Source organism: Clarias gariepinus, chromosome 26, assembly GCF_024256425.1.
Source record: "Clarias gariepinus isolate MV-2021 ecotype Netherlands chromosome 26, CGAR_prim_01v2, whole genome shotgun sequence".
Classification (NCBI taxonomy): domain Eukaryota; kingdom Metazoa; phylum Chordata; class Actinopteri; order Siluriformes; family Clariidae; genus Clarias; species Clarias gariepinus.
Window position 1 is genome coordinate 21,195,045 of NC_071125.1, and position 25,459 is coordinate 21,220,503.

Consider the following 25,459-nt stretch of genomic DNA (forward strand, 5'->3'; position numbering starts at 1 on the left):
GTACATTCAGATATGTCTGATTAAAAAAAAAAAAAAACAAAAAAAAAAAACACACACATATGCGAGTTATACAGTATACAACTGAAGAAAACTACAGATATGTATGTACAGGTCAAAGTGGCTCATATTACCTGACATCAGAGAAAAAAATCTTTATACAAAAACATAGGAAGATCAGTGAGGCTCTGAGTTAGCTTGATAATAAACAAATAATAATAATAAAAAACAACTAAAAATGATGACGAAAGGAAATCTTCCAAAAATCGTCTCAGCTGTATCGACTGCTATGACTTACATGTCTTGATGAACTGCGACTGTAGGAACCATAGGATCTAAAGGAAAAGGGAAAACACACACACACATACACGATCAGTTAATAATAGAAATGTAAAATGTTTAACAAACTACAAGGATGAAAGAAACAAAATATATTATTATACAAAATGAATTATATTTAACCTCCTCACCTTGATCTGCGATCAGAACTTTCACTGCGCCTGTGTCGCCTTCGTCTACTATTACTGCGGCTGCGGCTTGAGTAACTGTCATAAGTGTAGGATCTGGGATGGAAACACAAATGTTTTAGATTATTTGCACTTTACAAAATTGTACCCAATTATAGAAACGACATACAGGCTTTTGAATTACTGCTTCTAACATTGAGTCGTCTCACTCGAGTGAACACCGCTCTTGTATCGTAGTGTTTCTCCTATTAATGCTGCGCTATAGTGTTCCTGAGCTGAAGCCTTTGTGTTACAGAACTGATTTTAATCCCTCTGTAAATTACACATCAAAGCTTAATGCATAAAGGTCGTTTTTTTTTTTTTACAATATAGACCTTGATATAACTTTTGGCAAATGCTGAAGTAGGCATAAAATTAAAGTTATTAAAAAATGTATAATGTTGCTTGCAGTATACATCATACAACCTGCAAGCATCAAAAGAAAAAAGGACAACAAACAGAAGAATTGAAGATCAAACCATTTTAAAGGTGCCATATGTAACTATTTTTTTTTATTTTTATGATTTCATAACCCAGGTCTGCTGAAGAGCGGTTTGTGTTAATGGTCCACTTGAAATTCCTCTCAGACAATGCATTTTTTTTTCACACTTTAAACTCGCTTGATTTCACTTCTTTTCTAAACGCACTGTTTCAGTTTCAGAGCTAAGCAACAATAAGGGGAAGGGGATCTTTTGGTATGAGATCACTTTAAAGAGGAAATCTAACTTATTTGTTTAAATCCCAGCCAACACAAAAAACGTGATAAAAAACAAAATGAAAAACATTGTAATTTTTTTTTCACCTTAAATTTATTTTTTTGTACAAAAAAGTGAATTTTACATAATAGGTCGGCCTTTAAAAGGAAACATATTATTTTACAAACCTTGACCTATGGCGTCCTCTGGACCAACTTCTGGAACGACTTCGACTGTATGTATGACTGAAAAAAAAATGAACAAACATGATAAACCAATATAAAATAACAGAAATGGTGTCCGCAGCAAGTGAGATAATTCATGCTTACTTTACAAAATTTCAAGAGAAACATGGATGAGTGCACTTTTTTCTATTCCCAAACCATACTTTATTTTCACAAGGCTATGATGAACTACGTAGTTACTGCATGATAAACATCAGGGTTCGGAAATACAAATGAGCATATAAGGTTAAACTTCTTAAGCCTGCTCACATTCCCACTCACCTGCGATAGCTACGATAGCTACTACTCCGAGATCTGGAATGTTCTCTACTGTATCTCCGTCTGCTTCTGCTTCTACTGTAGCTTCTGTGGATTATTGTGAACAATTATGTTTAATATGGCATACTGTTTAAATCTGCATTCTAGCATGAATGTACAGTACCAGTTAAATGTTTGGACATACCCTCTGATTCAATGTTTTTTATATGATTCATTTTTTACATCTTAGAAAAATACTGTAGATTTTAAAACTGTGAGATAATACAAATGGAATTAAGTAATTGAGTAACAACAATAATAACAGCCAGTTGTTATTTTAAGACACAAAGGTCAGCTGTTCTGGAACAGTTCTTGCAAGAACAGTATTGTGTCAAGTGCATTTGCAAAACCCATCAAGCACCATGATGAAACTGTCTCTCATGAAGACCTTCCTAGAAAAGCAAGACCAAAACTCACCTCTGTTACAGAGACGTTGTTCTTTTCGAGTTACTAGCCTCAAAAATCACCAATTAACAAAACATCACCTCAGATTAGAGCCGTTATAAAGGATTTACAGAGCATAAGCAGCAGATATACATCTCAACATCTCAATATCGATGACTTAAAGGAGATTACTGTGCTTTTTTTTTTTTAACAATGCAGAAAAAAATTAAAATCAGAAAGGTCTATGGAATTAGAAGGTGTGTCTAAACTTTTGACTGGTAGTGTATACTCAAGTCAAGCTCAGTAAATATTATTCACTTAATCTGAAATCAATAAATGAATGAGAAATCAATACTTTAACATTTTTTTTCAGTATCGTTCAAACAGTTTGATGTTAATAAAAAGTAAATGTTTCTAACTGGAGGAACCCCTTTCCTGGGAATATCCCTTGATTTAACAGGGTCAAGTTGTAAATATCGAGACCAGGGCAGAATCAGTGAGTCTTTAGCGCACTATGTATAGTTTAAAATACAAATATTAAAAATAAATGTATGTGTATGTACCTCGAAGAATAGCTGGAGCTCCTGGACCAACTCCTAGAGTGCGTGTATGACCGAGAATGGTCTCTTCGTCGGGGCATGGAACTGGACATGGAGCGGGACTTGCTCCGCGAGTGCTTTTGGGATGTAGCCTGCTCTCCAGTGACATCAGGTGAATCCTCTTCACTGGAACTGTCCTGATTTCTGGGACGCTGGTTTAGCCGAGCGGTCTTCCGCACCTCGTCAAACAAGGATCCTGGTCGGACCCTGTTTTTGCTTTTGATCTCAATCTTGAGGCCCTGACTCTTGCCCTCCCCCTGCTCTTGTAATCTGTTCATATTCATGGCTAGAGGTGCTGGGCTGAGCGCTTGCATGACAGTCATACCTTTTAAAGGTTTCCATTTGGGATCGACTGGTATCCCGATCCCACCAGATGTGGGTTCTCCAGCCTGGTTGGCAGGAGGACTTGAACCTGAGGTCTTTTGATCTGTTTGAGGTAGGAGAAGCTGATTACCATTCTTAAGAATATCCTTAATTGCAACCACACAAGGTTCACGTGGTTCCGTGTTGGTGTCTGCATTGTGCTCTGGGGTACATATTTCCATATCGTCTTGATCTTTTGTTTGGTCTTGGGCATGTGTCGCATTAACATTTGACTTACTTGAAGCAGTCCGTGGATGCTTGTTTTGTGCTGCCACAATATTCAACTTTAACTGCTGACTTTTTATCTTGTTCGTAGATTCACCAACACTTTTAGGGGTCGCTGTGGTTGAGCAGCTTTCTTTTAAAGAATTGTGATTTATCTTGGAACTGTCCTTACTTTCAATGTTTCGCAATGTCAGTTCTGTGCTCTTTCCCAGTTCTTTAAGTCCCTCATTATTAGCACCTTGCTGTGCAGGGTCAATATCCTCCTCACCTTCATCGCCAAACTCAAGTGGAGGCTGCCAATGAAATGTCTCCTTTGGTTTCTGGTGTTTCTTCTTACACCTTTTCGTTTTTGTCTTTGCTCTTTGTGAGCCAGACCTGTCAGAGTTTCTCCTCTTGTGTTTGTGTTTACGCTTGGCCTTCTTGCTTTTGTGCTTTTCAGTTTTTGAACGCTCATTAGAATGTTTCGCATTTGTGCTGAACTCCCCGGAAACCTTCGACAGCTGGTTTGGTTTTTTGGAGACCACAGAAGGTTCTTCAATTTCAGATTCTGAACTGGCTTCCCCCTCTTCTTTTTCTGATGAAGGTTTATTTGGACTACCCACGTTGTTCGCTTCTGGGATTTCTGTCTCACTTTCAGAGTCCCAGCAATGAGCCCCAATCTTCATCTTTTTCTTTTCACAAGGTCCAGACCCCTCTGTAACAGAATGTTTAGGTGGTTTACTTTCATCAGCAGAAGGTAGCTTGCCCGAATGTCCGTTGTCACTTTCCCATCCAGATTCAGATTTATAGCTATTGGCAGTTGCTGCTGAAGCATTGTTTGGTTTAACTTTCTTTTCTTCCTTGATGTGCACATCTGGCACAGGATCGAGTGTTTCTTCCTGCACCCGTGAAATACTGTCTCTCTGAATAAGATTGGGCGCACTATCACTTTCATCATCTGAATGAGAGGGAGATGCATCTTCTTTGACAGAGCTATGCATGACATTCTTGGGTCTCTTATAGCCTGTTCTTTTAGAACTAGGGCGCTTCTCTCTTCTTTCTGAGGATGTTCTTCTATGTGAATGATAAGAGTCTGACCTGCTAGAAGAGGATGATGATGATGATCTACTGTAATGACCAGGTGACGCAGACTGATAAGTAGAGCGACTTCTGCTTCTTGAATAGCTGGATGATCGACTCCTGGATGAACCTCTTCGGGGAAGACCTTCGGGTTGCTTGTTTTTTCCACTAATAAGACCCTTATGAGAGGTTGACTTCTCAAACTGACCCTGAACATTCGATGGAGTCTCCCCTGGCATAACTGGGGTTCGACTCAGAAGAGCCTGAGAGGGTGGGTCTTTCTTTGCCTTGATCTCCTGGATGCGAACATAAGATGGTTTCCAAGGCTTTTGTCCTGGTTTCCATCGAGAGGGTGGTGGGCTGTCACTCAACGGCAGCACTGGGACACTCTCGGAAGATGCAGAGGGAGGAGCTTTGGGTTCTACGACTTGAGCAGAGGTGGGTACAGAGTTCTTAACCTTCTGCGTACTGCGGTCAAGAAGCTTTGATGTACTCTTTTTTCTGTAATATGGGGATTGAGACTTATATCTAGACCTAGATCTGGTTCTAGATCTTGTCCTGTATCGAGATCTGGAGCGGGAAGACCTAGATTGCGTAATAGACCGCCCTGACTGACTTCCTGACCTCGACCTTGAGTAGGATCTAAACCTACTCCCGGATCTAGATCGACTTCCAGAATACGACCCGTCTCTTGATCTAGAGTAAGATCTTGACTCTCTAGACGAACAGGACGTGGATCTTCTCCTGTTTGACCTTGATCTATATGATCTGCGAGAGTGATGTGAAGTAGACGTGGAGCGAGATGGTGAATGAGATCTCCTCTCAGGAGGGTTGGAGGCTTTTGACTTTCTGCTGGATGACACTGACATCTCTCCTTCCGAAAGAGACGCGTCTCTGAGTTTGCGCTTCTTATGCTTTTTTGAATGTTTACGTTTCTTTGCTTTCTTCTTATGTTTGGTTTTTTTCTTCTCTTTCCTGTGATGGTGATGCTCACTAGAGTTATTCGAGGCCCGGTCTGAAGAGTAGTCTCGGGATCTCGATCTTGACCAGGGGGTGCCGCTTCGGTCATCCCATCTGTTAAACCATTCAATGTGAATTCATCATCAGTGTCTATTCTTTCATTATACTGTACAGTTCAAGTGTCTGTCATATCAAGGGTAGACAAATTGCTAGGCAGAGCAGCCAGGTTAAGTCCAGCTTAAATATACAGTTGCCATGGGGGTTAAATATATTATGAAAAAAAACAAAAGGATACTAGCCAGTCTCTAATAATACTTTTTAATGTGATGCAAGGGTAGAAGATTTAATTTTATATTGAAATGCTGGCTAGTATCTTACTGAACTTATATTTTATATAATTTATCACAGATCTGTCTGTTTTGGTCTCTAATTTAAAAAAAAAACCTCTTTAAAAAAAAAAAATCGCTTTCTTGTGCATTATGTAGATTAATTTTCAGTTACTTTAATTTAGAACGACAAAAACAAATCATAACCTTTTTACACACCAGGGTTGTCTTTGCATAAACAATTACATGGTTTCTGTTGTGTTGCATTGTTGGAAACATTTTCATTTTTGGTCACTTGCCATAGGCTCAAGTTGCAATTTATTCAACCTTGGCTGACCGCATTTATATAGCAACTTATAGGATTCAATATAAAGTATCTTACAAATAGAAATTCGTAGACGTTAAGGTGTGAGCTCATTAAGTTCGGAAGATTCCAAAGAATGTGCAATATATAAAACAACCTGTGATGGGTACAGTGTGTGTTTTAACCCGGAAATGATAACTCTTGTATTTTCATTGGAATTTGGTTGACATTCAGTTAATAATACAGCAGGACCTTGGCTAACAAATTTTATTTGTTCTGGAGGAGAGTTCTTTAAGCAAAAATATAAGCAAAAAAAAAAAAAAAAAGACAAAAAAAAGATCATTTTTGTTCCGGTCACCCAAAAATATTACCAATATTACCAATTTATAACATTATAATCACGGACTCGCAATATAACCTCGCACTTTGACATAGCTCTTGAATACACGCTGAAAGCAGCGCTAATAGTGCGGCCATTTTCTTGCAAAATTTTTATTCTTAAGGCCGGGCATTCATATGCTGAGGTTACGCTGTATTGTCCTGGGGCAGGGGTAGCTTAGTGGTTAAGGTGTTGGACTATTGATCGGAAAGTCCCAGGTTCAAACACCAACACAAACAAGTTGCCACTTTTGGGTCCTTGAGCCCTTTACCCTCATAAAAATGTAAGCTGCTCTGGATAAGGCCATCTGCCAAATGGCATAAATGTAAATGTATATTGTACATAGTACGCACAAACTTTCATTTTCTGGACTCTTGCCGTGTTATCAATACCACATGTTTTGAATTCTGATGTCTCTGTAGCAAAAAACTAAGATGTATAAAGCAGAACGTTATCATATTTTGCCTGATCAATAGAGTAACTTGTTCAAATGATCTCTCTTTTAATCAGCGAGCTTGCTAATGGAGTTATGACTTGTTTGTCCCTGCATTTAGACTAATAGTGGAAAAGTGTATTACTTCCCATTACTGAATACAATCAGCTATACTAATAACAGCTTGAGAATCAAACACTTTTAGATGGGAGGTTAAACAAGCAGTATTTTTCCCCTTGATTTTGCATTAACTCTTGATACACTAAGGTCCTACCTTTCTCCTTTGCTCCATTTCTCTACACTGGAAGGCTGGTAAGTCTTTGTCCTCTGCATCTCCTCTTTCCAGTGTGGAGGAGTTTCACTGCTTTCTCGTTCCTCCTCAGATTCAGACCGGGATACTGACCGAGTAGGGGTGTGGTATCTCTGTAGTAACGCATAAGAATAGTTTTATTCTTTATTCTCTCACCACTACTGGACTCACTATTGCTGTTAAACAGGGTCATGGGAAAAAGTTTTTTTGCTTTTGTATGACCGAAAATATACTCAAATAAACATAAAAAAAATCTACATACATGAAGAAACTCAATAACCCAAATTTCTTTCAATGCAGCTGTGTGTTTAACACAGAAATGCTTTTACTGTATGTGACAGGTCATACCATTGTGCCACGGCCTTTGAGTTTCCGACCAGATTTTGTGACAGCTGGCTTGGTGTCATTTGGCACTTTTGCTGCGTCCTGTACAGTGCTAAGAAAAAGAAAAAAGACAAGAGTTGAAAAATATGTGAAAGCAGCAAACAAGTTTAAGAAGAAGCAGGCTTTTTTTTTTTTTTTTTTTTTTTTTACATACAGTGGGGCAAAAAGTATTTAGTCAGCCACCAATTGTGCAAGTTCTCCCACTTAAAAAGATGAGAGAGGCCTGTAAATTTCATCAGAGGTATACCTCAACTATCAGAGACAAAATAAGAAAAGAAAACTCAATCACATTGTAGGATTTTTAAAGAATTTATTAGCAAATTATGGTGGAAAATAAGTATTTGGCCAATAAAAATTTTTTATCTCAATACTTTGTTGGCAATGAGAGAGGTCAAACGTTTTCTGTAACTCTTCACGAGGTGTTCACACACTGATGCTGGTATTTTGGCCCATTCCTCCATGCAGATTTCCTCTACAGCAGTGATGTTTTGGGGCTCTCGCTGGGCAACACGGACTTTCAACTCCCTCCAAAGATTTTCTATGGGGTTGAGGTCTAGAGACTGGCTAGGCCACTCCAGGACCTACCTTAAAATGCTTTTTATGAAGCCACACGGGCGGTGTGTTTGGGATTATTGTCATGCTGAAAGACCAAGTCACGATTCATCTTTAATGCCCTTGCTGATGGAAGGAGGTATTTACTCAAACTCTTACGATACATGGCCCCATTCATTCTTTCCCTTACACGGATCAGTCGTCCTGGTCCCTTTGCAGAAAAACAGCCACAAAGCATGATGTTTCCACCCCCATGCTTCACAGTAGGTGTGGTGTTCTTTGGATGCAACTCAGAATTCTTTCTTCTCCAAACACGACAAGTTGACATTTTACCAAAAAGATTTATTTTGTGGACAGGTGTCTTTTATACTGATAGGAAGTTTAAACAGATGCCATTAATACAGGTACTAAGTGGAGGACAAAGGAGAAGAAGAAGTTACAGATCTGTGAGAGCCAGAAATCTTGCTTGTTTGTAGGTGACCAAATACTTATTTTACAGAGAAATTTAACAATACTTTTTGCCCCACTGTATACTGTACATCACAGCACGGTAAATAGTTTTCTTTACATATGCCAGCAAATTCGGATCCTGGGGTCTGTCTTGCTAATATTAGCCTGTATTAGTAATATAACAGTAATATTCTTTCTTAATTCTGCTGGTTTGGAACATGACATAAATAAGCTGTGTAATTATTATTAATATTATTATTATTATATATGAAGATTTTTTATTATCTTAACCATACAGTCCTAAAACTGCGCTATTGGCAACCTTTTTTCCCCCTTTTCTAATTTGGTACATTTTCAACATATCTGTGTGTTTTAATAAATAGCTTACCATTTAGTCAAAACGACTAGACCGTAACACCTGTGCTTATCATGTAGCGTAATGCACAGCTTACTGTATCTCCTAACCTCCTTAATGCAAATTTTAAACTATACCGAACAGACGTACACATTTGTTGTCTCTTCCTGAGCTGGCATGTCTCGACGGAGCAGGAAGCGGTTCTCTGGCACAGGAGGGATCTCCTCCGGGCGCACCATAGGCTTCTCCCTCTTTACATTATGTTCTTTCTGTTCGTCTTCCTCCTCTACCATGTCTCGCTCGGACAGGCTGTAAAAGAGCCAGGCATTAGTCACTGACACAGAAACTCTACACTGGGAATATACTGCAATATATATGCGTTTTGCTCACCTCCCCATAACAACCGGTTTCTTGTGCTGCCTTTCTTTCCTTATGACTTCTTTCTTTCGTCTTTTTGAATGTTTTCTTTTGGCTGAGGTCTTCTTATTTCGGCGCGAATACCGTTCCACCGATTCTTCTCCGGTCTCCAGGGAGGAATCTGAAGAACTCCTAGAGTCATCCTCAGAATGAAAAGCTTTCCTCTTCCGGCCCTCGAGCACTTCATAACAGCAAGAAACAGTTTACATAGTAAAACCATGTTTAATAGTAAAAGTAAGAGCGTTTAAACATGCATTATGTGAAGAGAACTCACAGGATTAGGACTAAACAGATGTATGGTCATAAGAAAAACAGATGTTAAAGAGGAAATTGGGGGGAAAACGCTTCAGTTTGCTGGGGAGCATAAAGATTGGATTTTGGAGCGATGCAAAAAAGATTATTTGGTCTGATGAGCCCAGACTGTGCCAATTCTAGAGCAAGAAGGGAAGGAAGCAAGGCACTTATCCCGCATATCGTCCACTGTAAAAGCCTCGGGGGGCAGTGTTATGATCTGGGGTTGATTTAGTTGATCATTGATCATTTAGTTGGACATATTCTAGGAATTGAATTGTGAAAGAGTGTGGTTCTGGGAGCATGAACTGGCCACCATAGGAAGTCTTTAGAATGTGATAGAGAAGGCTTTATGAAGTGTTATAGGATGTTAGCTGTAATCAAAGCTTTTTTTAAGTATTTATTTTTTTCCCAGATTTTCTCCCTAATTTAGTCGTGTCCAATTCCTCCCCGTCACTAGGGGGCTCCCACATCAAGGCTACTACTACCACTCAGTCGGGAGGGCTGAAGACTATCACGTGTTTCCTCCGAACCACGTGACGCCAGCCGACCGCATCTTTTCGAATTGCTCGTTGTGTGCGGCGTAACACACTCGGCGGACAATGCCATCCGTTCCTTCCATAAGCGTGAGCTCACAGACGCCCCTGATTGGCTGTAGAGTTGTGATTAATGTGGGAGCACTAAGTACCTCTCATCACTCCCCTCTGAGAGAGCTTGGCCAATCAGCTCCTTCTAGGCCTCCGGCTAGCTGTAATCAAAGCTAAAGATGATGTAAAGAAATAAAGGTTGTCCCTGACTTATGAACACTGGAGTTAAGAATTTCCACAGACACGAACAAATCACTGAAGTAGCTTGCGTTTATTGTACAAAAAAATAGACACTGAAGTGCCCCAGATACCAATATTTACAATCATCTACAATATTTTCAGTGTATAAGTTAATTTATACACATACGGTTCATTCTTTGTGTGTGGGTTTGTGGGGAGAATGGAGTGGGGGGTTCTAGGGGTGTGCAAGAAAAAAAAAAAGAAAGTCGGCTTCACCGGTTTCAGTGAATTAGTCCGAGAGCATGATATTACAAAACAGCTGTCCTGTAAATCTGTCCCGATGATGAATAATTCTAATTTCGGAAAATCCTTAAAACAAAACAGAGTTTACAGTCCGATACAGTGGAAAACAGCTCTAAGACAAAATGGCGTCTGGGATTCCACTAACAATATATAGTTGCACAGACAACATTTCACTGAGAGATTCATTTCCCAAGGCGTTTACAATTTTTGTCCACGTGATGGCAGTGTGGGGAAAGGGGAAAGATTTAGTCGAGTGGATTGTTATGCTTTACATTGTATATTCCTGTCAAAGGCGTACAAGACTCTCTTCGTCAGACTAGAGAACAAATCAGACTTATGAACGTGTTCCCGGAACAAAACTTGTTAGGGACTACCTGTTCTACAGTGGGTGACTTAAGTGTGCAATGTTGTGTTTGAGGGGTGATAGTACCATCGTTAGCAGACTTTGTAATCAGCTGTCCACAGTCGATCACTCTGACGTCTGCGTAGGGTCTGCTGGCAGCGTCGGTCTTCAGCCCCTCGATTTTCTTGATCACTTCAAACCCGGAGATGACCAACCCGAAGACCACGTGGACTCTGCGTTTAAACATGTGAAGTGACACCCTGTGATAACGTGGTTCACGGTGCAGTTTATCTCATGCAAAGCCTTTTCGATTAGCAAATCCAAACCTACCCATCCAGATGCGGTGCCGTCTTCGTAGTTCTGTTTTAGGCACAATGGCCACAGCGGATCAGCCGGCACATGTAGAGAAAGAGAGAGAAAACGGAGGGCGATTTAACTGGGCAAAAATCTTATGTGCAGTTAATCAAGTGGAAAACTGGATTCACACACACAAAACAGGCATCTTTATTCAAAAACATCCACAAACAGTGCTTAACCTGATAAACAACAGCACAAAATAGTTAAATGCATACTGGTTGAATCAGTATGAAAACAAAAAGCCTTTTTCAACATACTACATGATTAAGTATATTCACATTACTAATAATCAAAGACAGTCATCTCAATCTGAACTACTATAAAAAAAATAAAAAAAAAATAAAAGGCCCATCCCTGACACACATCCTGTACACAAACTTAAATAGAGGTCAGTTAAAAAATATATTAAAAAAAGGACGCAAATTCTAGCTACAACAATCAGAAATAGTCAGTAGAGAGAAGCACAGCCTTGGAGAGACACATTACCTTGGTAGAGCAGGACGCTAGAGTTTCTGCAAATTTTACACAAAAACGGCAAGAGAAAAATTGTAATACATTTGTAGGCAAAAAAGGAGTCCAAGTTTTTTTTTTTTCGTAATATATTTCTACATGTACACTCAGAAGGGAAAGAAGAGATGAGCGTGTTGAGGCACCTGCATCACACATAAACACCGTATGCAGTGTCTCCAGTCTAAATGATAAGGGAGAAAAGCAGGGCTGAAGGACGGGAGATTTGGCTACAGTGACGCTTGAGAAATGCAGGACTGGGAAACTAATAGACTGAAAACTCCAATACAGCTTCTTAATGCTGTCGTGTTATGCTGACTTACAAAATAATAATAAATAAATAAATAAAACAAAATAAAAAAGTGGAAATATGAAACCTAGTTGGATGAAGCCATGTGTGGAATAAATTATATGGTAATTTTATTACAAAATATTATACTTTAAGACAGTAAAAGTGATTAAAATGCGGAGTTTTCCCATAATCAGAGCCATTTAATGCTGAGCAGTGATGTTAAATGGCAAGCAGACAACCTGGTGATGCACATTCATATGAATGATGTCTGAACCTCACACACACACACTCTCTCCCCAATGAGAATAAGTTGTACTCACATGAAAAACTGCGAGCCGTTAGTGTCCTTGCCTCGGTTTGCCATCGACAAGAGGAAGGCTCTGTCGTGTTTGAGAATAAAGTTCTCATCTATTGGAGAGAGACATGGAGACAGAAAACAGACTGAGTGCTGCTGGCCATCTGTTTCATGAGATGGCATGGTGAGAGAGAGAGAGAGAGAGAGAGAGAGAGAGACAGACACAGAGAGAACAGAGAAGAGTTCTCTCCTGCAGTCGCCATTATAATCACTGCCGTTACGAAATATTTATCTGCATAAATGAGTGCGTCCAGATGACGTGTCTCTTAAAGTAAACTTTTTCAGACTTCCCTTGACCTACAGTATACGCAGAACTTCCAACCCTGAAAAACCGAGTCGGTTGGTGGAAAAGGGGAGGGGCTACCATGGAGTATGTGAGAAATACCTTTTTAACTGTCAATCATTCTAAAGAAAAGGTCCTGAATTAAAATCAGTCAATAAAATATTCTTCGAGCTAAGGTCAGAATTTCATATTCATTTAAATATCTATATACAGGTAGTCAGCGATTTACAAATTTACGCAGATACGAATGTACTGTGTTCTACTTGTTTATATACGTATGCGTGTGAGGGTGCGGAAGAAATGAGTCGGGCTCACCGGTTTCAATGGATCAGTCCGGAAGCAAAATGATAGAAAATGCCTGTCCTACAAAGCTGTCCTGATGGTGAATAATCCTAATTTCAGAAAATTCTCAACAAAACAGAGTACACGGTCCAATACAGCTTTGAGACTAAACGGCATCCGGGATTCCCCTCGCGATTTAAAGACGCAGAGACAACACTTATGTTGTCATTTCCTTAGGCGCCATTGCGGTTTTTGGCCACAAGAGTGTGAGGAAAGGGCACAAAGATTTAGTACACACACTTTGTCAGCCTTAAGAATGAATTGGACTTACGAACGTGCTCCTGGAACAAACTTGTTCGTAAGTCAGGGACAACCTGTATGCAGTCAATGTAAGTCTATAAAAATAAGCGATTTAAAATTTCAGTAGTATTTGACGGGTTTGTATATTTCCTTGTATTAGTATACAACATTCTTTAATCAATCTTTAGCGAATCTTTATTTGGACGCTGCTAGGCTGTAAATGAATGTGAAAGGAATCTGGTTGCTCTGTGATACTGGGCCCTCGTGCCCACACCTTGGACTATATATTGAGTATTCTTATTTATCAGAAAAGCATCAGGAGCCGGATAGAACTATCACTCTCCAGTTTTGTCACTCGGTTATCCACGATTGTGATGGTCACATAACTGTGATATGATTTGAAAGTTCATTAGTTAAGCACTATAAGGTGCAACATCAGAAAAAATTAAAAGTTAGAAAAAATTATTTCTAATGTGAACCATAACATGTAACTGGTTTCTGTAAAGACAGTCTTACGATGAAGGACTAACATCAGGACTGTAGCAAAAACTATAGCAACACTAACAGGAGTAAAAGCAAATTGTGAAATAGACAATATAAATACTAATCTGTTTTACAGGGAAGGTCAAACATATGAAATAAAAATGTTCTATGTTAACTTCTACCTTAAATCAAAGAGATTGTTTCTCCAACAACAGATAAAATAAGTTGCATAATATTATACCAATGTTGTTTCAAGAGTGGAATAAGCAGAAATACTGTAAAAATTTAGATTCCCTTATAAAAACTAGTGAACAAACAAAGTGAAATCCAATCAAATTCAAGACCCAGATGTTCATGAGCACACTGCAGACACTCAAACGCTCGGTCATATGATATGCAGACAAGGAGGGGACAGTGTTTAGATTTGTGTTACTGCACTGTGCACATCTCTTACCTTTTCATTTTGCAAAAGACCACAATCTCTATAAATAAAAGAATACGTTGAAATATTTAGGCAGGTAGATTCTGGGCATTAAAGAAATATCCCTAACCTCCATGCTGAGTCAGAAAGAAACACCCCCCCGCCAACCAAAAAATAAATAAATAAATAAAAAAATGACAGAAAATAACTAAGTACAATAAAACTAGAGAGAAGATAAAATAATACCTAGTTATCCATGCGAGAATGGCCCATGCAACCGTTTGGTAATTTTATACTTACAAAAAAGCTAAAATAATAAAAAGTAAAAGTAAAATGATTAATTATTATGAAACGTTTAGGAGGATTTATAGCTGTTTACCTTCAAAATAGCCACCGTATATGGACTCTCCTCCTCTTCCATTGCCTGCACCAACAAAAAAAAGTGATTAAAATGTGCATATATTAAAGAATAAATAAATGAACACATAGATAAAAAGCGCTGCATAAGTAATCATGTGAAATTAACTTCTCAGAATATATGTCATAAACACAAATGACATATATTACACACTATGACACAATACACACATAACTGCTCATAATAATAGAAAATGCTGCGGAACATCTGTTAATATACAGCAGCCTTCACAATTTTGGCACCCCTTGTTAAGATGTGTTGGTACAGTAGGCTTCTTATAAGTTCACTGTTTATTGCAGAAGCATAATCGCACACTGAACATTGTAGAAAAATCTAATCTTTAACCCAAGTGAGTAATAAACAAAAAAAATCCATGACTGAAAAAGTAAAAAAATGTTATCATTATGGTTTTTCACAAAGAGCATAAGATAGGACAGAGGACTCAAAGGAATGCCCATTGATCCCTCCAATCTTGTGAAAAGTTGTAGGAGGAGTTTAAGTACTGTCTTGTTGGCAAAAGGCGATGTATAAAGTATTAACATCTGGGGTGCCAAAAATTTTGGCACACATGACGTCATGAATAGTTGTACTTTAATTAAAGTATTTAAATCTCTAAAGTACTTAAAAAATTTATTATTTAAATTTTAAGTATTTAAAGGATTTTTCTCTTCTTTTTTTTTTGCTTTTGTTTTTTTTTTTGCTTCTTTATTGTTTAATATACAGTGGTGTGAAAAACTATTTGCCCCCTTCCTGATTTCTTATTCTTTTGCATGTTTGTCACACTTAAATGTTTCTGCTCATCAAAAACCGTTAACTATTAGTCAAAGATAACATAATTGAACACAAAATGCAGTTTTTAAATGAAGATTATGTTATTAAGGGAGAAAAAAAACTCCAAATCTACATGGCCCTGTGTGAAAAAGTAATTGCCCCCCCTTGTTAAAAAATAACTTAACTGTGGTTTATCACAGTTAAAAGTTCAATTTCTGTAGTCACCCCCAGGCCTGATTACTGCCACACCTGTTTCAATCAAAAAATTACTTAAATAGGACCTACCTGACACAGAGAAGTAGACCAAAAGCACCTCAAAAGCTAGACATTATGCCAAGATCCAAAGAAATTCAGAAAAAAATGAGAACAAAAGTAATTGAGATCTATCAGTCTGGTAAAGGTTATAAAGCCATTTCCAAAGCCTTGGGACTCCAGCGAACCACAGTGAGAGCCATCATCCACAAATGGCAAAAACATGGAACAGTGGTGAACCTTCCCAGGAGTGGCCAGCCGACCAAAATTACCCCAAGAGCGCAGAGACAACTCATCCGAGAGGCCACAAAAGACCCCAGGACAACAACTAAAGAACTGCAGGCCTCACTTGCCTCAATTAAGGTCAGTGTTCACGACTCCACCAAAAGAAAGAGACTGGGCAAAAACGGCCTGCATGGCAGATTTCCAAGGCGCAAACCACTTAAGCAAAAAGAACATCAAGGCTCGTCTCAATTTTGCTAAAAAACATCTCAATGATTGCCAAGACTTTTGGGAAAATACCTTGTGGACCGACGAGACAAAAGTTTAACTTTTTGGAAGGTGCGTGTCCCGTTACATCTGGCGTAAAAGTAACACAGCATTTCAGAAAAAGAACACCATACCAACAGTAAAATATGGGGGTGGTAGTGTGATGGTCTGGGGTTGTTTTGCTGCTTCAGGACCTGGATGGCTTGCTGTGATAGATGGAACCATGAATTCTACTGTATACCAAAAAATCCTGAAGGAGAATGTCCGGCCATCTGTTCGTCAACTCAAGCTGAAGCGATCTTGGGTGCTGCAGCAGGACAATGACCCAAAACACACCAGCAAATCCACCTCTGAATGGCTGAAGAAAAACAAAATGGAGACTTTGGAGTGGCCCAGTCAAAGTCCTGACCTGAATCCTATTGAGATGTTGTGGCATGACCTTAAAAAGGCGGTTCATGCTAGAAAACTCTCAAATAAAGCTGAATTACAACAATTCTGCAAAGATGAGTGGGCCAAAATTCCTCCAGAGCTCTGTAAAAGACTCGTTGCAAGTTATCGCAAACACTTGATTGCAGTTATTGCTGCTAAGGGTGGCCCAATCAGTTATTAGGTTCAGGGGGCAATTACTTTTTCACACAGGGCCATGTAAGTTTGGATTTTTTTTCTCCCTAAATAATAAAAACCATCATTTAAAAACTGCATTTTGTGTTTACTTGTGTTATCTTTGACTAATAGTTAAATGTGTTTAATGATCAGAAACATTTTGTGTGACAAACATGCAAAAGAATAAGAAATCAGGAAGGGGGCAAATAGTTTTTCACACCACTGTATATATATATATATATATATATATATATATATATTAAAAGCCTAAGAACCAGGGGTGCCAATAAATGTGGAGGGCGCTGGTTGGCTACTTGGGACCTCTGGTTAATAAAAACAACTCAAGTGTGAATTTAGAGAAATAGCGGTCCACGCTCTTAAGATATGTTACTGTAGGACCAAGAACGGGCAGGGGCGAATACTTTTGTAACACACTCTGGATATGAAGAATGCCACATACCTTCAGTAAAATCTCCCCCTTGAATCATGAAGTTCTTAACAACTCGATGGAATACAGAACCTTTATAGCACAATTTTTTCCCTGTAGTTTTACCAGTGCCCTTTTCACCTGTGGACAAATAATAAATTAAATTATAATAAAATCCGAGATAAGACGAAAACTTATCCCCACAATCTCCAAACTCCCCTAAAAGCTTTTTTTAATAATTCTTTAATAATTTGTCCACATCTAGTTCATCCTGGTGAAACTCCAAGGATTACACGATACAACATTATTAGAGGTGCTCTGATCAGGTTTTTCGGGGGACGATCAAAAACTTCCATTTACTTTTAATTTTCATTCTCATATTATTTCATGCAGATTATGAAGAAACTAAAACCAATAGAATTGCTTCTGCTTTAAAGACCTGAGAGCAAAAGTGTTTGTCGTTGTGCTGAATAGAGCAGTAAGGGTAAACCTGGGCTGCCTCAGCCAGAGCTGGGAACCGCTCTTTATTTCTCTCTTCATTACTACTTTTGTGGTAATGGTTTTAGCTTTTTTATTCTCAGGGCTCAAGCTTTTTGGGCGCTTCTGCTATAGGTGGAGGAGTGAGACTTACAAGATTTAGCTGCTAATGTTTCATACTTGGTTTTGAATCGTTAGGAAGACGAGGTTTTTACTTTAGAGAAAACTTTGCATACTGCAAATTTGACATCTTTTTTAAAAGAGACTTGTTGATGGCATGTTGATGTGGCTGCAACACCAAATAATACTGGTTCATGTGATCAGCCAGTTGAGAGACAACCGATCCATTAAAATTAAGTAATTATTATGATTTCTGAACAAACTTAGCAAATGATTCGTTCCTACTACACAGGAACTGCCATTGTTTAAAGTTTAGAGTGCCACCTGTAGGATTATAGAGGAACTGCAACACTTTTCCATTATGCCCAAATTCTTTTGCGGCAGTGTGGCGATACATAATTTGCCACACAAAAAACTGTGATATGTAACTAAATCAATTTTTTTCTCCTTCTTTATTATTCATGCAGCCAAAAGCTCATGAGATACAGAACAGGACAACTTAAGCTCAGCTCAACAGAGATACCAAAAAATATATTTTTAGTCCACAGGCCTGTCTTATTCCCTGCCCTTCTCTTAGGAAAACAAAAAATGATTGAACTGAAGCTGTATTTCAAATTCCAAAATCCCATCCCACCCCCCACCTCCCACAAATACAGGCTAAACACTCTGTCGTCATTATCCTGGTTGTTACCTGATAAGCAAACAGTCACTAAAATAGTAACATCATTTTGCTGGAATGTTATTCCTGGGATTCGTTTATCCCGCTGTGCAAGCTCGAATCAATGAGTTTTCTTGTGCACACAAAAGATTTTTTACAATTTTTAAAGTAGCTCATTTCAGGCCAAACCTCCAGCGGAGGCCCACGGAGAGCACGGTGAGAGCAGGAGTGACGTGACCTTACTCATGAATCTTATGACAAATGATCAACTGCTATAAAGTTTTACAGTAACTACCCTTTATCCGGGATTATACATTTTAGGGAAAAAAAAAAAAAAAAAAAAAAAAAAACACTTTCTGTATGACAGCCATGATAGACAGCACTTACTCACTTACCAGTACACAGACAGAGGAAATTTTTGCTTGTCTTCGGACATACATCGGAGAACAGTTGAAAGACAATGCGTCCAACTGTAAGAAAAGAAAAGAGTATCAAAGGACGGTTCTCACAAATACAGTCCTGCATTTTTCACTGGTACTACATTTACATTTAGGCAATTGGCAGACACTCTTATCCAGAGCGACTGAAAAGTTTTTTTTTTAAATCTCATTATACATCGGAGCAGTTAAGCGTTAAGGGCCTTGCTCAAGGGCCCAAAATAAGTACCCCAGGTAGTATTATTTTGAAAACAGTGCATTCAACTAATCAATACATTTATTGTGTCTGTGTTAAAGCGCTCGCCCTATCATCCGGAGATCGCTGGTTTCGATCCCCGGGTGATGTTGTAACCTCTCGATATTCTGGTTGCTTTAAGGTGTGGTATTTTATATTTGGACGTTATATCATGGGTTTTTGAGATTCTCTCTTGTAATTCATAAACAAATAAACAAATAAATGCACAAAAGGACAAAAAGGTTCCATTTAGTCATTTTTACATTTTCTCCCATAAAAACCCGTCAGAATTTGATCACAAAAGCTGATCTCAGACACTTTATAGAAACAGCCAGTTAGGGATCGTCTAAAAAGTGTACTAACCTGGCCAATTGTCATCTACAGTAATGTGCAAAAGTCTTGAGCCAATGCAATTGCCCCTTACTGTAATAAACTAAACTAAGATAATTTTTTTTTATTTGTTTGTTTATGTACCAACCTCAGCAGCAACCTCATTTCCCCTCTCATTTGTTCCAACTACACAGTTCTCATTCCTCTCAAACTGCTCAGGTACTTGACTGAAAATGGAAGCGAAAACAGTCCTCCAGGAAGCCTGGAGAACGATTCCTCAAAACTACATAAAAAAAAAAAAAATGCACACACACAAGAAAGTCTGGCTCCTTGGAAGGAAACTATGAAGAAATAAGGGGTGGCTCAGGACTTTTTGCACAGTACTGTACTTTCGTAATACTTTCATAATGTCCCTGAGGTGAGAAAATGATTTAAATGAGCGCAAACAGTGAAGCGCGGTAAAAATCCCTGCTATTAGATGAATCACGCTGCGTTTGATCCGCTAATTAAACCAACCGCTCGTGTGGAGATGGCGGTTTATAACAGCCTATTAGACTATTAGACGGTTAGATCACAAAGACAGGGTGTTAAAACGCGTGCTCCTGAATTTACGAGGTGAAGTGCTCGATAATCAGCGGGCTGTGATGCTAATTTAGCTCGTCTGAGGTCTGTTTTTTTGTAGGAGTATTAAACACACGGGGGTTTAAAGGGTTCTGAAATGAAAATCAGTAACATCTGATGGAGGTAATCTGTCTCTCTCTCTCTCTCTCTCTCTCAAAAACCAATACTGGGTCCTTACTTGGTATTTTAGCTAAGAGTATCAGTTAACCCTAAATTCCTTTTCTCACAGGGTGTGTGTGTGTGTGTGTGGAACAATTAGGAACCACCATGATTGTCTTTAGGTAAAGTGAATACGCATGTGAGTGTAGTGTGTTTCACTCATTTACTCACTCACACACATTCTTGTCAACTTGTTTACCCAGACGCCCACAGTCAGGCTATCAAGATAAATGATGTGACAGGGTGCTGTTCTGTGACACCTTTAATAAGATATAAATCGCTTTTACTCCTTCCGTCCTGATCGTACCTCTGATTCGTCACATTCAAAGTCAAACTAAAGACATTTTTATTCAGAAAAGACTATGTTATGTAGTGGATTGTGTGCTTAGTTTTTATAACTGACCTTATTATCTGATTTTGTTTTTTGTTTGCTTTTGTTTTCATTCTTTTTATTTTTATGTTTGCTTTTGTTTTATTTTTGTTTTACTGTGACCAGTCCGTGTATTTTATTATTTTACAAATTTAATCCACATTTGGCATTTTGTTCAGCACCCAGGAACTACTTGGTAGTGGACATCGGCCATATAAATAAAGATTGACTAATTATCATTTAAATGATGACACTTTTTGCACTTAAATTTTAATCATTATATACATCTTAAAACCGCCTTTATAAATACCTGTCTCTGTATCAGATTTACAAAATCCCTTGTGTGTGTTAAACGTTGCCCTAAAGGCGTCCTGTGGATTTCCGCGAGTGCTATGCCTCACCTGGCTCTCTGTTGATTTCCACATCGAAGTAGCACTGAGGGCGATCTTTCACCCCCATTCTGGACGAAGCAGGCTCCCGTCAGGCTACTGCAAACAAATAAATAAACAAAAAAATTAAAAAACAGCACAGAGTGGCAGTGTTGAATTCTTTTTAGAGTTTAAAGCGTCTGCTCTTCCTGTAAAACAAGGTGTGGAGCGATTTAAATAAAGACGATCAGGGAAGTCCTCCTGTGCAAAAGAGGTGCAATGCAAATCCTCAGTGCTTATCTGAGCAAAACGTAGCCTGGATGAAAGGTAGACCAGACTGAAGGCTTCAATGGGTCCTAAATCTTAGAGACAGAATATATTCTTTAACACACACACACTTACACTTAACACAACGGCAAACTCGCTCAGAGACGCTCAGTGCTCGGTTGAAGAACGTGATAAGACATGCGAGCAATCCAAACAGAGAGAGAGAGAGAAAGAGAGAGAGTGAGACTGGGTGTGTGTATGTGTGTGGCTCAGTATATGCTAAAGCTATCATTAGAGATAACGTGACAGGTGTTTCCTTCATGTCAGCTCTTCTGGTTTTCATGACGGGTTTCTGTCCAAATAGGATCCGTGCCGCTCGCCAGCTGCTGCGCTGAACAGGACACGGAGGCCGTCTGGGTAAATGCCAAATGTCACACAGAGAGACACAGAGAGAGAGAAATGTCACGCGGCAAAAACCAGGCGCCTCCGAGCCTGCATGGGATTTCACATTTACATCTTATGGGATGCTTTTCTTCAACTATACTGTGGTTGTCGTCACGGCGACCTGTAATAACCCTGTTTTGTGACACTGTTTTGTTTCATTTTAGATATTTTGAACTAATTTGTTTAGTAACCTGTTTAAAAAAATAAACATTATTACACTTTCAGTTTCTCTTTGTGATCAGATTGTTTCATGGCACTACAGCGCTGTTGATTAGTTTTCTCTAACAGCAGTCCTGACGGTAGTTCCAGCTGTGAGACGGAGTGAATGTGGCTCCTCTAATAGGCTACGGTTTCTATAGTAACAGCTCACACTTACTCTAACAACTTCTTTGTCTTTCGGCTGTTCCCTTCCAGGGGTCGCCCCAGCGAATCATCTGCCTCCATCTAATCCTATCCTCTGCATCCTCTTCTCTCACACCAACTAACTTTATGTCCTCTCCCACTGCATCCATAAATCTCCTCTTTGGTCTTCCTCTAGACCTCCTGCCTGGCAGTTCAAACCTTAGCATCCTTCTACCGATATATTCACAATCTCTCCTCTGAACATGCCCAAACCACCTCAATCAAGCCTCTCTGACTTTATCTCTAAAACATCTAACATGGGTTGTCCCTCTGATGAACTCATTCTTGACTTTATCCATCCTTGTCACTCCCAAGGAGAACCTCAACATCTTCAGCTCTGCCTCCTGTCTTTTCTTCAGTGCCACCGTCTCTAAGCCGTAGAGCATAGCTGGTCTCACCACTGTCCTGTACACCTTTCCTTTCATTCTCACTGATACTCTTTTATCGCACAATACACCCGAAACTTTTCTCCACCCATTCCAACCTGCCTGTACCTGCCTCTTTACCTCCTTTGAACACTCTCCGTTGCTCTGGACCGTTGACCCTAAGTACTTAAAATACACTTACTCTAACATAACTATTAAATCGCACGACTCCAGGTATGAGAGCATGACGACGCCCTGGGACATGATGTCACTGAAAAACGATCAAATTCAGTGTAGAATGACTCTCTGCCTCGTCTCACTATACAGTCAGGACGCCACACACAAACACAACATACAAGGTATGAACTTTATAAATGTTTACCAGCCCAGTTTTTAATTCCACAAGTTCTTAAATAATGAGAAAGTAAAGTTTGTTTATTCAATTGTGAACAAATAGTAATCTGTACAATCAAATAAATGGTGAAGTGATAAGATTGTACGATCTAAACTGGTCAAGATTCTCAAATCTGTTTGGTCGAAAAAGTGTTGGTTCATTTCCTACAAAAACAAGCAATTAAAAAAAGTTTGGAGGACCCGATTAGTCCTCTCTCAGAAACTAAAGCCGGCAGATATGAAGACATCACGGCACAGAACAAGCGACTCACTATCAAATCACAACTTTTCAATAAACCTCCGCACTGTTTGACTCCGACATCCAAGAGAGATAATGCACCTTTTTCTTTCCCAGCTGCAGGAATCCAAACCATTTCTATAATGTGTTTGAAGCTTAACTAGATAATTTTTCAAATGTAGATCTAATCTCGTTTAAATAGATTTCCTGAGTATTAAAAGTCAAATCCATCTGGTGCTGGCGTTCTCCCAGGGGTCTCCCAGGTTATTTATTTTTAAATGCAATCAAGGAAGGAAAAAATCTGAGCACTATTTTACGCTTACACATGCACACGAGGGGCGTTCGAGTCAAACAGGAACATGTGATGAAATTTTTTTTGTATCGAGGCACAACCCGACCGACATTTACAAAAGACTGGCACTTGAGATTATTAGCAGCGGTAAAACTTAACAATGCGTCGCCAAATTGAGCCGGGTTGGAAAAATGGGAGGGTTGTGTCAGGAAGAGCATTCGGCGTAAAAACCTGTGCCAGGGTTTGTGCAGATCAGATGGTCCGCTGTGGCGACCCCCTTCACAGGAGCAGCCGAAAGATTTTACCTTTTTTGGCTACAAAACTGAAAGTGGCTCCCACTTCTTTTTGCTAACAATCTTGGCACCCACCGTGCTACGTCTTCATTAAATCTTGCACAAAATGCATAAAAAAAATAAGTATACTCGCTTGTCTTGGCTTTCCAAAAAAGGTTTTGAACAACTACCGGAGGTACGTGTTACTTAGCCGGCGTTCGGTTCGACTCGGTTCATAAGCCAAGGCGAATTTCTTGCAAAGATTTCAGCTCTTAATGTAAAAATTCAGGAGGCGGGGCGCTCGTATGGCGAAATACCACTGTGGGTTAAAGTGCACCACCTGCAGGCTGATAGAGGAACTGCAGCATTTTAACACCTCAAACACAAGCACAAAGTAATAGTAATAACAAAAAATCGGTGTTTGTGTCAGTGTGGTGACGCATAACTGAATCGATTTTCCACATATCTACTAAACACAGACAGTGTCACTAACATTATGAGTCGTGTTACAATTTAATTTAATCATTTCCTGGTTCTGCTAAATAAAAACATGACTTAAACAAGCTCTTATTTCGCTTTCTTTTGGTCTCAGATCGGAAATACCACCGTTATATACGACATATACCATAAATACCATGCAGTGCTGCTGAGAATCATGCATGTCAAGGTTTTATTTAGAAAATCTCACCCTGTCCTGTAACACTGAGCTAGCAATGAAGCTAGCAAGCTAGCAGCGTTAGCATGAAGACAAAACAGGCTCTTATAATAATCATAATAACTCATTTTATACATGAGTATCATAAATACATACAGAACAGACATACGGTACACACTTTAACCAGTTTCTTGAGCATTATAATGATTTAAGACGTTAGAAGCGCTAACTTACGGTTGAAACTGTTTCGTTTCGCTTTGATTAGCAGAGAACCATTAGCATAGCATTAGCTACAACGGACATTTCAAATTCTGCTTATTTCTTAAACGCACTATTTTGGATAAATTATATCACATAGCAAACTTCCGTTATGAGTTTATCTGGGAATTAAAAATTATGTTGAAGTTTTATTTTAATACCAAAAAGACTCCGACTTTCTTACCTGGGATTTGAAAGACGTATGCAGAGCTGCCCTGTTTTGCTGCATGTCGCCGCACGGGGCGCTGTATAATTGATGAGTTGGGAAACATCGCTCGTTTAAAATGTAATAAACGATAATATCATGATAATATTAATGCAATACTATATTTATATAATAGAATATTATATATGATATTACTATATAACAATGAATCTTGTTAAATTATTTTAATGGCATAATTATTAATTACATAGTTAACAAATTTTAATAAAAATTGTTAAGCCGTCTGATCTGTTTAAGCCAAATATATCCAGATTTATCAGAAATGTTTTGTCTTTTCTTGGCATTATCATAATATCATGATATATTTACAATTATATATATATATATATATATATATATATATATATATATATATATATATATGCTCCTGCATATATGTGCATATATGTGCTTCTGCACCCTATGGAGTGCACTTTATATATTTTTTATTCTACTTAATAACATAGTTAACAAATTTTCCCCTATATTTTAATATATTAAGCTCTTATGCTTACATTGTCGAACAAACAATATATATATATATATATATATATATATATATATATATATATATAAATATATATATATATTGTTTGTTCGAAAATACACTTTATATATATATATATATATATATATATATATATATATATATATATATATATAGGGTGCAGAAGCACATATTCTGATAATGCCAAGAAAAGACAAAACA

General features: G+C 38.6%; 1 protein-coding gene across 2 annotated transcripts; it reads right to left on the reverse strand.

The window, feature by feature from the left end:
• Positions 1 to 24,781, reverse strand: nktr (natural killer cell triggering receptor). 2 transcript variants are annotated; one of them, XM_053487600.1, is made up of 17 exons: positions 24,730 to 24,781; positions 20,993 to 21,079; positions 18,835 to 18,909; positions 17,218 to 17,325; positions 14,604 to 14,648; positions 12,421 to 12,508; positions 11,275 to 11,304; positions 11,032 to 11,177; positions 9,214 to 9,421; positions 8,974 to 9,132; positions 7,431 to 7,518; positions 7,047 to 7,195; positions 2,688 to 5,444; positions 1,705 to 1,788; positions 1,387 to 1,443; positions 468 to 560; positions 1 to 332 (listed from the first exon to the last, which is right to left on the reverse strand). In XM_053487600.1, exons 2-17 carry the CDS (start codon positions 21,048 to 21,050, stop codon positions 269 to 271), a joined length of 4,209 nt encoding a protein of 1,402 aa, XP_053343575.1. In that variant the 5' UTR covers positions 21,051 to 21,079; positions 24,730 to 24,781; the 3' UTR covers positions 1 to 268. The 2 variants fall into 2 exon arrangements, with proteins under 2 accessions (XP_053343575.1, XP_053343576.1); XM_053487601.1 differs by lacking the exons at positions 18,835 to 18,909; positions 20,993 to 21,079; positions 24,730 to 24,781 and adding an exon at positions 14,258 to 14,285 and having other exon boundaries at positions 17,218 to 17,284.
• Positions 24,782 to 25,459: the final 678 nt, after the last annotated feature.

Coding starts and splice junctions, on each gene's coding strand:
- nktr (XM_053487600.1), bottom strand. CDS start 21,050: ATGGGGGTGAAAGATCGCCCTCAGTGCTACTTCGATGTGGAAATCAAC. Junction 7,519..8,973: donor CAGGAAGAGACAACAAATGT/GTACGTCTGTTC, acceptor TCTTTTTCTTAG/CACTGTACAGGACGCAGCAA. Junction 561..1,386: donor AGAGGACGCCATAGGTCAAG/GTTTGTAAAATA, acceptor TTTCCATCCCAG/ATCCTACACTTATGACAGTT.